Here is a 15,796-nt window from a genome sequence, read left to right on the forward strand (position 1 = left end):
TGATTATGCTATGTGGGACACTGCCTCAGCATGGCCTGATGAGCAGTGCCATGTCCACACCCAGGATTCGAACTGGCAAAACCCTGGGCCACCGAAGCAGAGCATGCAAACTTAACCACTGGGCCACGGGGCTGGCCCCTGAGTGTATCATTTTTAAATGAATTACTTTTTTCTTTTTCTTTCTTTTTTTTTTTTTTGCTGAGGAAGATTAGCCCTGAGCTATCATCTGTGCCAATCTTCCTCCACTTTATATGTAGGTCACCACCTCAGCATGGCTGAGGAGTGGAGTAGGTCTATGCCTGGGATCTGAATCTGTAACCCCGGGCTGCCAAAGTGGAGCACGCCAAACCTAACCCAATGCCACAGGGCCAGTCCCTAAATTACTATTTTTCAAATTTAAAGTTTAAATTAATTTTTAATTTTTTTTCTTTAAGATTGGCACCTGAGCTAACAACTGTTGCCAATCTTCTTTTTCCTTTTTTCTTTTTTTTCCTTTCTGCTTTTTCTCCCCAAATCCCCCCAGTACATAGTTGTATATTTTAGTTGTGGGTTCTTTCAGTTGTGGCATGAGGGACACCGCCTCACTGTGGCCTAATGAGTGGTGCCATGTCGACGCCCAGGATCTGAACCAGTGAAACCCTGGGCCGCTGCAGTGGAGCGCACAAACTTAACCACTAGGCCATGGGGCCAGCCCCATAATTTTTAATTTCTAATGTAACTGTCAATCCATATAACTCACAGAAACAAAGCTCTTTGTGGGTTCTCCATAAATTTTTAAGATTGTAAGAGGTCCCTGAATCCAAAAAGTTGGAGTTTTCTCAAAAGTCCTAGTACATCCACAAAATAGATGGTTATGCAACCACTGAAGTGACGTTTATGAAGCCATAGGAAAAGTGCTACATCACTGTGTGTGGTTCTCAGAGGTCTGCACGCTGGCTTCTTCACCACCACTGAGGGGGCAAACCCTCTTGAGGAGAAGGAGGTCTGAGATTGGTGGATGGAATTTCCGGCTTTATACTTTGCAGGGATGTGATGAACACGTATTATGTTTGTAACCACAAAAAAATGTAAATGTAATAAAATAATATCTGCCCTGTTCTCCTCATAGTGGACGTTGTGAAGATTAAAAACATTTCAAAGTTGTATTGACGAGCATGCAGTTTCTCCTAGGGCCAGGCTGGCTCCTCAAATCCATCACCGTTCTCTGGAGCATGACACACGTGTGTAATAAACACTCGCTAAACTCGTGTTGAATACACAGATAAACGCATGAGTGCTTTAAAGTTACAAATTCAAGATCTACAACTGCTGCTTTTGGTTGAATTGTGTCCTCCAAAGCTATGTTGAAGTCCCAACTCCCAGGACCTCAGAATGCGACTTTATTTGGAAATAGAGTTGTTGCAGATGTAATTAGTTAAAATGAGGCCATATCAGATTAGGGTGGCCCTCAATCCAATGACTGGTGTCCCAGAGACAGACACACAGAGGGAGTTGGCCATGTGACTACGGAGCCAGAGATTGGCGTGATGCCTCTATAAGCCAAGGGACGCCAAGCATTGCCAGTGTCCAGCGGAACACCAGCACCAGCTCCCAGTCCCAGGGAGGACCTCTGCCGTGTGGAGGGGAGCAAAGCCCATCACGCACTGGCCGCCATGGGTAGAGGTCCAAACACAGCAGAGCTGCCAAGCGAAGTGCAAGCACTGAGACAACAAGCTTCCCTCCTCAGAGAAGGGACAAGTAGGTCAGCCTCAGCACTGGGCGTCGGTCCCCATGCAGGGTTGGGGAGGGCCTCCCCCTGGCATTTGGCCTGCAAACATCTTTCCTGTGTGCAGTAGAAGGACCTGGAGCGCCCCGTGGAGTTGAAATGCTGAAAGCCGGGGGCCTGCTTGCGCAGAACACAAGCGCGTTCATTGAGTACCAACGGGGAAGGCTACCCCACACAGGCGGTAAGCCCCGCACAGGCTGTGTGGGCTCCTTGTCTGTTAAAAAGAAGTCTTCCAGGCCCAAAGCCGTTCTTAAGTGGCCCCGTGGGGTCAGAAGGCTGAAGCTAGGGGAGGCAAGGACCATCCCCTTACAGGATTCAGAGGGAACATGGCCTTGATTTCAGAGTCAGCTCTCCAGGCTATGAGAGAATATGTTTCTGTTGTTTCAAGCGCCCTTCTCACATGCTGTTCTTCTCACAGTAGGCCTAGAAAGCGAGGGTAACAGCTGCATAGCAAAATTACTTCTCTTCAGCAGAGAGAGAAATGGCTGTGGTTTGTACCCACTTTTTTCTGCTCTCACTTCTTGCAGCCACACCTGAGATCACCTGGCGAGGAAACGCGTGAGAGAGCTGGGGGAGGCCCCACTGAGGACAGGCGTCTGTTGGTGCCACCACCCACCTGCTTTGCAGGACAGCCTGTTTAGGTGCAGGCCCACCAAGGCCCCCAGGCGCTGAGTGAGCACCAGTCGTGTCTGGATACATGTGGCCACTCAAGAGCCTCTGGGGCGGTTTTAAAACACGTCCACACATTCTGTGACATTCCTCCTCTCCAAAGGTGGATCCTCACCCCCTCTCCAGTGTGGGCTATTCTCAGGACTCACTCCTGACAAGTAGAATGTGGGTGACTTCCCAGATTAGTTCACCCAGTTTCCTCTTTCCTCTCTGGACGGTCACCCAGGGGGGCCAGCGCCATGTTGTGAGGACCCTCAAGCAACCCTGGGGAGGGTCCACATGGTGAGGAGCTGAGGCCTCCTGCCAACGGCCTTGTGAGCGAGCCATCTTGCAAGTGGATCCTCCAGCCCCAGTACAGCCTTCAGATGACCAGAGCCACAGCTGAGGTCCCACCTGAAATCTCACGAGAGACCCCGAGCCAGAACCAGCCAGTCCCAGCATCCCTGACCTACAGAAACTGTGAAGTAGTGTCTGTTGTTTTAAGCCCCTGCTTGGGGTGATTTGTGCCACGCAGTAGATAACTAATGCAACTCTGACTGGCTTCCCAGAAGGAGCCCCACACCCCACCTGGCTTTGCTTTGTTACAAATCAGGCTCTGAAGGATTCCCCATCCTCGCCCAATGTCAGAGCCTCCATGTGGTGACTGGCACAAATGCCACCTGCCCCTCAGTGCTGTATTAGGGCCCCTAAGATCAGCCTGGTCCTCTGGGAAAGCCAGGGCTGTGTGCTTGTATGTGGTGTGCATGCGTCCTGGACTCATAAAACCGTTTTCAACATATCTCCCTTCTCTCCTTGCTTCGCTTTGCACTCCTGCAGATTTCTGACGTCTCCATCTCTTTGGCAGTTGTGTGTCCAGGACTCTGACTTTCCCGCCTCTCCCTGGCCAGGGGAGGGAGGGGAGATGGTGAGAGCTGCTTGGAGCCCGGGCAAGTAGCCAGGACTGCCCCAGGGGAGGGCGGTGAGCGCAGGGGAGGTGAATGGGTCTCTCAGGTCCTGGGAGCAGGCACCTCTCCAAGGCCTGGACCTGAGGCCCATGTGTGGGCCTGAGCATGGACAGCGTGGGCATCTACCAAACATGCCTCCTCCCCAGCTGAGGGGCCCTGCTGGGCACCCAGGGGCTGCCTGGTCCCGTGGGACAGGCTTGTCCACCAACCTGAGTCAGGATGCCTGCTTCCTTCCACTCCGGGTGCCTGTCTTGGGGCCTGATCTGTGTCTGCAAATAATCAGCTGCCTGATGGGGTCCACAGAGCCATTGGGCACACCCCTGGGAGGCTAGGCCCCCCCCCACCACCACATCCGAGCAAGACCCCAGCCCTGAGGCTGTGGTGAGCAGGGCAAGCCTCAGACCTCAGACACCATCTTTCCTCCAAGCTGCAGCCTGCGGCCTGGACGGAGCCCAGCCAGCAGGAAGGCTTGGCCCAGGCACAGCCGTGGGCCCACCTCCTCCCTCCTGCCCCACTGCCTCCTGGGTCTCTAGAGAGGAAAGTGGGCTTGTGTGTCATTTACACGCTCATTTCTCAAAATCGCCATGGTCATTAGCACTGTCCATAATTGTGGTGATAAACACGCCGCAGTGCAGTTACAGGTGGCACTCACACACACACAGGCAGGGGCCTCGAAGCCGGTTCCCTCCCCACAGGTGCAGGACACACACGGGGACAGTTCAGCCGTTTCTTAAACACAGTTTTTATCTTTAATCATTCAGTTGATTTAAGTTTTCACTTTCACTACGTGGATGAGATGGGTGCATGTTACACTAGGCTTCCGCTACGAGAGAGCTGCCACCACTAGGGAAGTCCAGCCCTCAGTTCCCTTTCCGCTTCCCTTTCTGAGTCCCACAAAGCCACAGTGGGCACCACTGGGTTCCAGTCCTCACTTGTCGCTCCCTTGGAGGCTGGCTTGGTGGGGACAGGGAGAGGGGTCATGGGTCCCTACTTCCCCTTAGCCCACCACAGAGGATCAGTATCCACCCATGCTCTCTGCCTTGGCCCGGGGAGACCACCAGCAGTACCCCACCCGCCATGGGTTTCTGTAGGATGGAAGCCCGGGATACTGGGGGCTGCAACCACCTGGTTTCTGAGGCACTGGCTCTGGGTCCTGTGAGAACTTGTACTCTATCCCCTCACACTTTCCACCAAGAAGACGGTCAGCAGGGACCCGTGGGGTGGGGCTGCCATGGAGAAGGGGAGGATGCTGCAGTGGCACAAAGACCAGATACCAGCCACATCCAGGCAGGTGTTAGTCCTCAAAGGCTGGTGCTAGGAGATCTGGAGATCCAGGCTGAGGGAGGGAAAGGAACAAAACCCAGGAGGGTCCTGGCAGGAGGGGCCTAGAGCCAGGCCTCCAACCAGCAGGCTGGCCAGAGGGGCTACAGGCCAGGAATGCCAAGGATGGACCAGGTGGGGAGGTGGCTTAGGAACCCTGTCCCCTGCCCCCCCACCATCTGAATCTGCAGGCAGCTGGTCCCCTGCCCCTCCTGCTGTCTGCTCAGGGTTTCCTGAGGGGCACTTGCGGCTGCCACTCACTCACACCTGGCCACACCTGTCTGGAGGTGAGCCTGAAAGCCCCATGGCCAGGAGCATTGTGGGAGCATCTTTCTACCAGAGCAGAGGGCACAGGAAGGACAGGGTCTTCCAAGGATGTGGCAGGGGGTACAGGGATGGCGGACAGTGGGAAGTGGGTTTTCCCCACACAGTTGCTGGGCCAGAGGCTCCTGGGAGGAGGGCACTTCTGAGTGTGAGGGGCTAGCAGAGGATGTCACACTGCCCACAACCCTCTAGGCCATGGCAGCCTACTCATGGGTCCCTGGTGGAGTGGGCAGAGAATGCCCATTCCCCTGAAGACTCGAGCCAGGCCACACCCCACCTAACCCCAACTCCAGCCATGGACAATGACTGCAGGGTGCTCACTGCAGGCCAGGTGGTCTCAGAGGACCCCTGTGCAACCACATTAAAGGATGCTGCAGCCCCACCCACCAATTCTAAAAAGCTCCACTGCACACACAACTCCCAGGGCTGCCCACAATGACATGGTGACTTGGCCCCATGCTGCCCAGAGGTCCTTCTCCATCCAACACTTTCTTCTTCTGCCCACTCCTGTGTGCACAGCCCTCTTCCACAGGAGAACACGCAGGCAGTGTTACCTCAGAGGACAACCCAGCATAAGGACCCACATGCTCCTACCACCGTCACTGGATTTATTGAGGTCATCACCACATTCGCTAACAGGGCTGCCAAGAGGGGACTCCGCCACTGCCTGATCTGGTGCTGAACTGAGGGACCATGTGCCATGCCCTGCTGGCTCCTCCAGAGAGAGTCTGTGGTCACCGAATGGGCACAAGGACTGGACAACTCAGAGTGCGGAAAGAGAAGCATGAACTGGAGTGCAGGGGGAAAGGGAGGGAGCAGGAACAAAAGTCGCGTCTAGACAAAGTTGAACAAAACAAAACCAAAACCCGAATGTCTTCTTGTCTCATCTCAGGATCCAGGTGCTTGTGTCCAAAGCCCTTAGCCGGACATCTCCTCTCGCTGCTCCTTGTTCCTGCGCACCTCGGCAGCGTGCAGCTCCTGCGAGGACAGCCGGCGGTGGGCGGTGCCCAGCCCGCCCCTACTCCCCGGGTTCCCGGGGTCTGGGGGCCCTGGTATCCTTTCCTCCCTGGACTGGGACGGCCCCAGGAGCAGGAGATGCCACCAGTGAGGACACCTTAGGGACCAAGACTCAGGAGCAACAGTGAGCAGAGGAGGCCCGTGTCACCACGTGACACCATGTGGCCTGAGGGTGCGGGCTGGCCCTCAGTGCGCCTAGGGTTGTACCCAAACCAGAGCGTCGTGACTCAGGGAACTTACCACGTGTGCAGGCTCTCGCCCCGCCCCCACTAACCGGGTCCCACTCTGGGCGGAAGCAGAGGCCACTCCCAGGGGCTCGCCTCGCCCTGGGCTGGTGCCAAGCAGGACAGGGAGTCATGGAGGACCGGGCTGCGGGAGTGCTGGTGAGGCCGTGCGCAAGAACCAGCCACAGGAAGGGGCTCCCACAGGAGGGACTTCCCTGGCCCCTAACCTAAAGCAGCTCCTCTCCTCTTCTAGCTCATACCTGGGATGCGCTTCCTTCAGAGCACTTCACAAGTAATGACTATCACTTATCACTGCGATTATTGACTGTGTCCCACAAGGACCGGATGTGGGCCTTCGTTCTTGCACTGCTGGAGGCGCCCGAAAGACTGTGCGAGCCCCTCCTGACGCCCCCACCGCAGCGCCGGGGCCCCTGGCCCCGCCCCGCTCAGGCCCCGCCCCCCGAGCACCGCACCGCCCAGGCCCCAGCACCGCCCCTCCCCGGGCTCCGCCCCGGCCCCGCCCAGGGCCCCGCCCCGCCCCCGCGCACCTTCTCCCGCAGCCGCTCGCGCAGCGCCGCCAGGTGTGCCTCGCGGATCTCCTTGCTGAGTTCCATCTTGTAATTGAGCTTCTCCTCCGCCAGGCGGCTGAAGTTGTTGTTCTCCTCCAGCGCCTTGTGCAGCACCTCGCGCTCGTGCTCGCGCCGCTCCGCCAGCTGCTTCAGCACCTGCGCCTCCTGCGTCTGCGCAGGCGGCGGGCGGGTGAGCGCGGGGGCGACGGCTGGGGCCTGCCCAGCCCGCTCCCTGCAAGATTTGCCCGGGACTCCTCGGGCGTTAGCACTGCAAGTTCCGCTGGCCCGAAGACCCCCAGCCCCAGGCAAACGGGAAGCAGCTCGCCCTTTCGTTCGTCCTTGGCCCGCAGGCTGCCCCCTCCTCAATGGGCTGAGAGGGCCCACGTGGCAAGGCTGGGTCGCCCCGCTCGGCTGCCGCCCCCAAACCGCTCCAGAGTGGTGAGCTCAGGGAATGTTGGAGGCGCAGGGGAAATTCTAATCTGTGGCCTGTCCCTGAGGCCTCCCCGCCTCTTCCCGCGGAGCACAAAGCAGGTGCTTGATATACTCCAGGTTTAGAGCTCCCTAAGGTGCTGGAGGGCGGCGGAAAGGTCCCCAGGGCCGCTGGGGAAGGGACGAGTTGGAGCCACCCAGTGGTAAGTAGCCGCCCTCAGCCTCCTTTAGAGGCTGCTGGTCCCACTCATGTGCCAGTCACTACTAGTTAACCCTGTGAAGCCTGGGTCCCCAGATCTCAGCGGGATCTGCTCTAAGGGGGATGAGCCACTGCCCCTGCCTAATAGGCTTGGGCATCAGGACTTCACTCCTGAGAGCATGTCCTTTTCTGTGTGTGTTTCAGTCTCAGTGGGGATGGTGTGAAGAGAAGGGGTGGAAGGGGGTTGGGGACCACACCCACTTCTCCTAAGGTCCCCCTGAGCTCCCAGCAGGTCCTCACTCAGCCCCCAGCACGTGGGAGACCCTTCCTTCTCACTTCTCTGCCCAGAAGAAGGATGCCAGCCCAGCTTCATGTCCCAGGGCCCCCCTCCTGGAGCCACCTGACACCCTGCAGGCCACGGCCAAGGGTACCCCCCTCCCACAGTGTCTCGGTCCTGTCTCCTTTCAGCTGGCTGCCACTGGGGATCCTTCCACCTCCCTGTCCTGTTCTGATCTCTCAGGAGGAACCATGAGACCCTCTCCACCCCAGGCCGATGACCAAGCAAGGGCTTGGAGCACCCTGCACCTTGGGGGCCCTGTCCATGGTCAGCGAGGCCTGACTACCTTCATTAGGACTCTGAGCAGGGGGCAGGCTCCTTACCTTTCTCCGCTCCTCAGCTGCCTCCAGCCGCTTCTGCAGCTCCTCCAGAGAGGTGTCCTTCCTCTTGGGGGGAGAGGAGAGCACAGGGCTTTCCGGGGATAGGTCAGAAGGGGACTTGAGGATGACCTCGAAGCTCTGGCCAGAGGCCCTCTTGTCCAGCTGCTTCACCTCCATGTCTGCAGGGCAAGACCAGATGTAGCCTTAAGGAAGAGGCATGTTCCCAGCACACATACAAACCAAGGGCTGAGGGTGTGTGTGTGGCTGCTCATGTGGGCTTCCCAGGCCTGAGCCTCCAGAGGCCCCCCTCTCCAGAAGCCAGCCAAGCTGGGTGGTCCAGAGAGGCCATGGGAGTGGGGAGCAAGGTAAGGTGAGGGCAGGCACTGGCTGGGCAGGAGTGGGCAGCAGCCCGGGGCACACTCACCCCCATACTGGTAGATGGTGTTGGGGTGCGGCTGTGAGTAGAAGCAGGAGCAGATGAGCGACAGCACTGACAGCTCCTTCATCTTCTCCTTGTAGGCTGTGGGTGTGAGGCCAGCGTGAGCATGTATGACTGCCACCTCCTGACCCCACCTCCCTGGCTGTTCGGGCAGCATGCCTCTGGCCCACCTTTCCTCCCAATGGCTGCCTCCAACATGTCTCTCTGGAGCCTGTTTATCTCACTCCCTTCTGTGTTCCCACATCTCTGACCCTCTACACCTCTTCTGTCCCCCTCCTCCCTCCCAGACGTTGACTCTGCCTTTCCCTGGGCACACCTCCTGGTGGGTCTTCCTACATTGTTCTCTCTGCTCCTGTCTCTTAGTCCCTGTCTCTTTCTCCCTCCATTTCTCTCTTGGCATGTCTGTCTCTCTCGCTCTCCTAAATTGCTGGCTGGACTTATGTCTCTGTATTTTGTTCCTTTTGTGTGTCTCTCCCTGCCTCTTTCTATGCCTCTCCTCATCCTTCTGTCTTTCTGGCTCTCTGTCACTGTCTCCGCCTGTATCTTTCTATGTCTCTGTGATTCTTTGTCACTGTATATCTTCCCGACTCTCACCTCCCTCTGCCTGTCCAAGAACTTCTCCTTCCCTCCTCCCTCCCCTTTCTCTTACAGGGACACTGGCCTGCTTGAGTAGACAAAATAAACTTACACTCACGACTGGGCTGGCACAGACGTGGAGCTGCTGTGGGCAGCACTTTCTTGGCTTGTACACTTGCATGAAGCCTCAGACCCTCCTGTCTTCACACACACACCCACACCGTTTAACCTGATAGTAGTGTGACCACCCCGATAAAGCCAAGCCCTCACGAGACGCATACTCACTGCCCATCTAGGGCCAAAGGGAAGGGAGCTGTTCATTCAGCACCACAGCCTGCCCATAGCCTTGCAGAGGGAGTGCCCACAGCCAGCGTCCCCAGTGCCCAACCAGAAAAGAAGGTAAGCCTGGCTGCTGAGGCCCTGAGCCCTGTCAGGGGAAAGGAAGATGCCTGCTTTCACATTGGAAATAACTGAGCTATCTGTGGTCTATCTGTGGTGAGCCAAGCCCCAAAGGAGACCAGTTGGTTCAGTGTCTCACTAGTTCTCAAAAATCCTGCAAGCCCAAATCTGTCACCCCTGCTCAACCGGGATGACACTGGGCCCAGTGGCTTGGGAGACTTGCCCAAAGCTCCTTGAGCACAATCCCAGGTGGTCTTTTATTCCACCACTCCAGCAGGTCCCAGAGACTAGGAGGTCCGGAGACCCATGCAGGTGCCTCCCTGGCTGGAGAAGCTGGAATAGGTCTCCAGAGAATCTAGCTTCCACGAAGGAGAAAGCGTGACAGTTACCTCCAGCATTCTTCCAAGGGTCAGACAAGAATTTGGACAACAAACTTTCTGATCAAATTTCACACAGATCATGTTTTTAAACTGAGTTCACAAGAAACTGGGAAAAGTGTTAGTGTAGAAGTAGACACAGGACAGAAACGATCAGGCCCTTATCTGAGGGAAGAACTCATGGTGAGCAGAGTCCTCCCACGACCAGTGCAGAGGATGGTGTTATTTGATCTAAACGTCCTGATGACCTAGGCTCTCTGGAGAAAGCTAAAGAGGTTGTAAAAGGAGTACAAAGGAATCCTGGGAGTGGAGAGAGAGCCTTTGGGGCTCGGAGGGGCAGCATCGCAAAGACATGTCTTGGTTATTAGCTTCAGGAGGCTGGGAGGAAGGAACAGGTGGACATGGGCCTCAAAGGGATTTTGGCCTGACTTGTCAATTTTATTTTTTCATGAGCAGAATCTATTCATGTAATACCTGTGTTATGAGCAGTTAGTTTTATAAAGGAGGCAGAGGGGTGCATCCCAGTACATGTGCTGGGGAGTTAGAGGGTATAAGACCACGCAGAGCCACCTCTTCAGGAGCAGCAGGCCAGGAGACATTCAGATATTTGGAGAGGCTGGGGAGGTGGCCAGCCTGTGCTCAGAAGGGAAGGTGGGGAAGGGGATCAAGAGACAGTCTGTACCCAGGGTTGGGGGCACGCCTTAGTCCTGGGTGAGGCCAGGAAGGAGCAGACGGTTTAACTCTGCTAGCACCTGCCACCCTGGCAACAGACACCAGGCCCCATCCTGACATTTCAGGGAGTCCTTCCTCATCACATGTCAAAACCACCAGATGGGTTCACCTTACATGCCAGGAACCTGGGGCCTCACAGCTGCTCAAGCTCCTCTCTGACTTGAGCCTGAAATTTTCCCAGAGAAGAAGCTGCAGATTCGTTACAGAGGAAGAACAAGCTCATGGACAAATGCCAGGGGAGCCCCCTTCCAGGGAACTGTCAGTTCAGCATGGGGGGAGGCTGGCAGCAGTTCAGGGGGCAGGATGGGGAACCTGGGCAGGTGTGAGCAGTGTACTGTCAGGAGAAGGAAGAGAAGGACGAGGGACTAGAGACTGAGGTCAGAGCTGTTGGAGGTCACGGCTCCCAGGGGACGAGTGTCCAGCTGAGAAGTGAGGGGCTGTGTTCAGCGGCTCCACATGGACTCGGCTCAGCAGCTGGTGGTCTGTGCAGATTTCCCGGGTTGGTTTTCCCAGCTGATGGCCCATGAGGAGCATCCTTCTCAGAAGGAAGCCAAGTGGGAGGGGGCGCCCCCCAGGAGGGGTCTGGGGAGTGAGGCCTGCTCTGTGGTCTGGATGCAGGCTCCAGGGGGCTGGATGGCAGGTAGGGGATTGGCAAATTCAGAGAGAGCGAGCAAGGGGAAGCCCGCATGCACGTGTGTGTGCTGGAGTCCAGGGCCAGACCCAGCCGCCCATAAGGCAGGAGGTTGCGCTTGTGTCTTCAGAGCTGGAGGGGCTTACAGGTCACGTCCCATTGCAGAGGCGAGAGGTCAAGGCCCAGACCCATCCAGGCCACCTCTCCACAGACAGAGCTCAAGCCAGGAAGCCCCTCCAGGGCCTTGAGGCACACTCTCCCTTTTCTCCCTCTCACCTGGACCCGTCACTTCCTTCCCCATCACCGACTTCAGGGAGTCATTAAAAACACACCTCTGCCAGGAGGTGGATGGCTTTCACCTCCCTCTTTCTCTTCGTGTTAAATGTTAAATGCACAAAAATGCATATTGGCCTTTGGGATACCTTTGTCAGCCTCATTTCTACAGAGGCAAAAAAGAGGCTCAGAGAGGGCAAGTGACCCACCCAAAGTCACACAGCATACCAAGATGGGAACCTGGTCACAAGCCTAGGTCTCTGGCTGCACTTTCCGTTGGGAGCCTCATGGCGGGGGCAGGGGGGAGGTCTGTTCAGAACTGGGTGGCAGAGGGGCTACTGATGCCTACACACCCCTAGAAGGGCCCTGGAGGCTGCTGCTGACTGCTTCCTGACAGGTGAAGCTCGTCACCACGCAGGCTGCCCCTTTCTCACTAGTCAGAGTCACCTCCAACAGTGCCAGGAGCTCTGCATGGCAGGAATCGTTGGCAGAATGTGCCTTTCTCTGGGTGGGAAACTCTGGGAAATGTGGCTACAACAGTCACGCTGCCTGGCATGGACAGGGCACTCACCTCTTGCCACGCACCAGGCCATGCACCTTTCCTGAAATATCTTGCTCGACCCTCAGAACAAGCCTAGGGAGGTGCTGTCACTATCATCGCAACTCAGATGGGGAAACTGAGGCCCTGAGAGGTCAGGTATCATGTGCAAGGCCTCACAGCTGGACGGAGTTGCATAAGGAGCTGAATATGAGCAAGAGTCTACAAAAATGTGTGAAGAGCTGAGTGCCTGGGAGGACGCTGAGAGACGGCCATGCCTTCCCCACCAAGTTCCCAGAGTGTGGCCCGTCAGGAGGTGCTCAAGGGAAAGGAGGCGGGAAAGCTTTTCAGTGCACACAGGGTCAGAGAGCTCAGGTGAACCCTGCAGAGGCTACGAGATCATAACAGACGATGGTCCTTCACCCTGGTCACCAAGACCAAGTGGGCCACCAGTGAGCACAAGGAGACAGGCCACTTCCACATGGAAGGCCGGTGGCTGCTTCAATCAGAGATGTCAGTTAATAGAGAAGCCAGGAGCTGGCCCAGGGGCGCAGTGGTTAAGTGCGGACGTTCTGCTTTGGTGGCCTGGGGTCCGCCAGTTCGGATCCCGGGCGTGGACATGGCACTGCTCATCAAGCCATGCTGTGGCAGGCATCCCACATATAAAGTAGAGGAAGATGGGCATGGATGTTAGCTCAGGGCCAGTCTTCCTCAGCAAAAAGAGGAGGATTGGCAGATGTTAGCTCAGGGCTGATCTCCCTAAAAAAAAAAAAAAAAAAATAGAGAAGCCATAGCTTAAGTTCACTTAAACCCATTTTGGCCTCAATTGCCGGCACTCATGGCCAGGCATGTGTACGTGTTGGCTGCATGCTGTTGAGGGCAGTGCTGATGACAGAACAGGTAAGGCCCAGCCCCATGTGACACTGGCCAGGGGGCAGTTCAGCTGCTGGCACTGTGGCACATCTGCGACGCCGTGGCCATGCTGAACAAAACTAACCGAATGCACTAACGGTTTGCCTTTTGGCACCACTGGCAGAACCCTTGGACCAAGTGTGGGTCAGCAGTACCCCAAAGTCCGGCCAAGAAGAGATGGCTAGTGTCAGGGGGCACTGAAGCTGGAGGGTCTGGGCCCAGCTCTGATGGCCATCAAAGATGTGGCTTGGTTGTGTCCCTTTACCACCTACTCTCAGTCTGCTTATCTGTCAGATAACAGGAAGGAGGCCTACTGAGTAGGGTTTTTACTAAAGGGGGTGAGAGAAAGGCTGAGAACTGCTCCCCACGAGTGGCTGCCCACCATCCCCGGCACAAGCACAGGAGCTGAGCAAGGACCTGCAGCCCCGCCTAGTGTGGGACTGGGCAGCACTCCGGCCACGGAGAAGACAGAGCCACCCTCATTTGTCAGGGGAGGGTCCTGTTCTGCCCAAAGCTGGTCCCCATATTTCTGAGGATATCAGAGAGAGGACAGCGGGGCGGATGAAGCCCAGATGGGCACACGGGTGGGGGGTGTGGTCAGCGACGCACGTGGTCCGCTCCCAGACTGGTGCAGAAGTCCCCTGGGGCCTGGAACCCGCAGGGCCTGGGGGCGGGGGCGGGGCGGGGGCGGGGCGGGGCACACGTGGGTGGGCGGAGCTCTGGCGCCTCGCTCCCAGGGCGAAGGGAAGGGTGGCCGGGAGTGTGGTTCGGGCTGGAGGGTGGATGGGGTAGAGATAGGGCACTGCCTGCCCTGCCGTCCCAGGCGCCGCGTGCAAAGGTGAAGCTGGTCCTGGGGCGGCCGGACAGAGCAGAGCGTTCCGAAGGTGAGCGAACCCGCGTCCTCGCGACCAGGGTCGCCCCGCAGCTCCCCCGCGTTCAGTATCTACCCGCGTCGCCCCCCTCGCCCCGAGCCCGCCCCTTCGTCGAGCTCCGCGCCTGACCAGGCCGGGTCAGGAAGGAGGGGGTCACTGCCCTAGAGGACGGTGCGTCTGCAGCCTGGGAGACCGGGCGGCGGGGGAGGGACAGGTAGACCCCCGCCCGATCCTCGGAGGGTTTGGAAACGGCAGCAGTCCCTCCCCCACCCCAAACCCCCTGCACAAAAGGTGGTGGCTTTTCCAACCAGAGCGAGTGGCACCGTGTCGCAGAGGGTAGTCCCCCAGCCCGAAGCGGCGAGAGGAGGGGGCAGCGACGTGAGGTGCGGGTGCGGCTCTCCTCGCTCCCGGCTCGGGTCTCCCTTCCCCGTCCTCCCGCAGGGCTCTTTCCAGCCCGAGGGGCTCTCCATTGGCGCAGGGAGGGCCCGGGTCCCGACAGCCCTGGGCCGGGGCTCCCGCAAAGGGTCCCACCCGCTTCCCTCCTCCTCCCCAACCCCCGCCCCGAGAAGGCGCGGCGGACCAGGGGCACGGGCCCGCGCCCGGGTCCTCGGAGCCACCCTGCCGCGGTGGCGCTCGGCTTGGCACAGCGGCACCTGGAGGGGCAATGCGCCCCCGCGCCCGACTCCCCCCACTCCCCGAGAGCGCTCCCCCCGCGCAGCCCCTGCCCAGCGGCCCACGCCCGCCCGCCCAGCCGGCGCCGCAATCCCTGCCCTTGGGGCACCGGGTTGCCTCAACCTGGCGGCCCTGAAACCTCGGCTCTTGCGGGTTAGGCCCGGCCGCGCCCCGCGCCTTGTAGGGCGCGGGGTCCGAGATGGAAAAGAGAGTCCGCAATCGGTCCCAGCGTCAGGCGAGGGCAGACAATAGCCTCTGCTCAGATAATCCGCCGCCCAGGGAAGCCCGCGGCCCGGGTGCCTACCGGACATGGTGCTGGCCATGGTGCTGGCGGCGGCGGGGGCTGCGGAGGCCGGAGAGGCGCGGGCGGCGGCTGGAGCTGCAGTCGGCGAATGCTGCAGTGCCTGGGAGGGGAGGGAGCGAGGAAGGGCGGGAGGCGGGAGCGGGGTGGAGGGGGGGGGGGCGAGAGAGAGAGAGAGAGAGAGAGAGAGAGAGAGAGAAAGGACCTGGCTGTGGCAGGGGCTAGAGCGTCAGAGGGAGAGGGGCGGAGGCACGGCAGGATGGGAAGGAAGAGACCAGCCTGGGACACAGGGCAGAGGACTGCAACAAGAGGCCAGTCCTCCCACTGCTCACCACATGGACCCGATGCTCCCCCAACTTGGCTTTGTGCAGGCTTGGGGGATGGTGGAGACAGTCCCCTTCCCCACGGTGGGCACTGCAGGACAGGCCCCAGTGCCTGGGCGGGGTGGGAGAGCTCTGCACTGAGGCTGCTGGAGGCTGGGAGGTGCCTTCTGTATGCCCAGGTCTGTGCTGAGGGGAAAGCTTGTCGTGGACAGTGGGGGTGGGCGCTAGTCTGGAAGGGCTCCAAGAGGCCTCCCAGAGGATAAGCAGATTCTGAGGCAGAGAAGAGAGTAAATGGGGGTGGTGAGACCTAGAACAAGGACTTTGAAGTGAGATAGAGGCTGGTTCTGACCCCAGCCCTGACATCTACTTGCTGTGTGACTGGGGGCAAGTTTCTGACGTCTCTGGGCCTCCATTTCTTGGGTGTTAAGATGAGACAATGATGCCATTCCCCAGATGAGGAGGAGAGCAGATGCCCACACTTGGTCAGTAGGTAGGCGTCCTGCCTCCTCTCCTCCTATGGGCTCAGGGTTCTGGTTGATACCCTCAATGGTAAAGCCTGGTAGAGATGGGGGTCCCTCTCCTGCAGTGACCATCTCACCTCACTTTGGGGATGGGAAGTCAAACAAATGGAGTG

General features: G+C 58.2%; 1 protein-coding gene across 2 annotated transcripts; it reads right to left on the reverse strand.

Moving 5' to 3' along the window:
* Window positions 1-4,104: 4,104 nt before the first annotated feature.
* On the reverse strand, window positions 4,105-15,345 carry STMN3 (stathmin 3). Of its 2 annotated transcripts, XM_044748595.2 has the most exons (6): window positions 15,172-15,345; window positions 14,843-14,942; window positions 8,542-8,637; window positions 8,121-8,296; window positions 6,812-7,003; window positions 4,105-6,000 (listed from the first exon to the last, which is right to left on the reverse strand). In XM_044748595.2, exons 2-6 carry the CDS (start codon window positions 14,859-14,861, stop codon window positions 5,941-5,943), a joined length of 543 nt encoding a protein of 180 aa, XP_044604530.1. In that variant the 5' UTR covers window positions 14,862-14,942; window positions 15,172-15,345; the 3' UTR covers window positions 4,105-5,940. The 2 variants fall into 2 exon arrangements, with proteins under 2 accessions (XP_044604530.1, XP_070342418.1); XM_070486317.1 differs by lacking the exons at window positions 14,843-14,942; window positions 15,172-15,345 and adding an exon at window positions 12,116-12,836.
* Window positions 15,346-15,796: the final 451 nt, after the last annotated feature.

This window comes from Equus asinus, chromosome 15 (genome assembly GCF_041296235.1).
Source record: "Equus asinus isolate D_3611 breed Donkey chromosome 15, EquAss-T2T_v2, whole genome shotgun sequence".
NCBI lineage: Eukaryota > Metazoa > Chordata > Mammalia > Perissodactyla > Equidae > Equus > Equus asinus.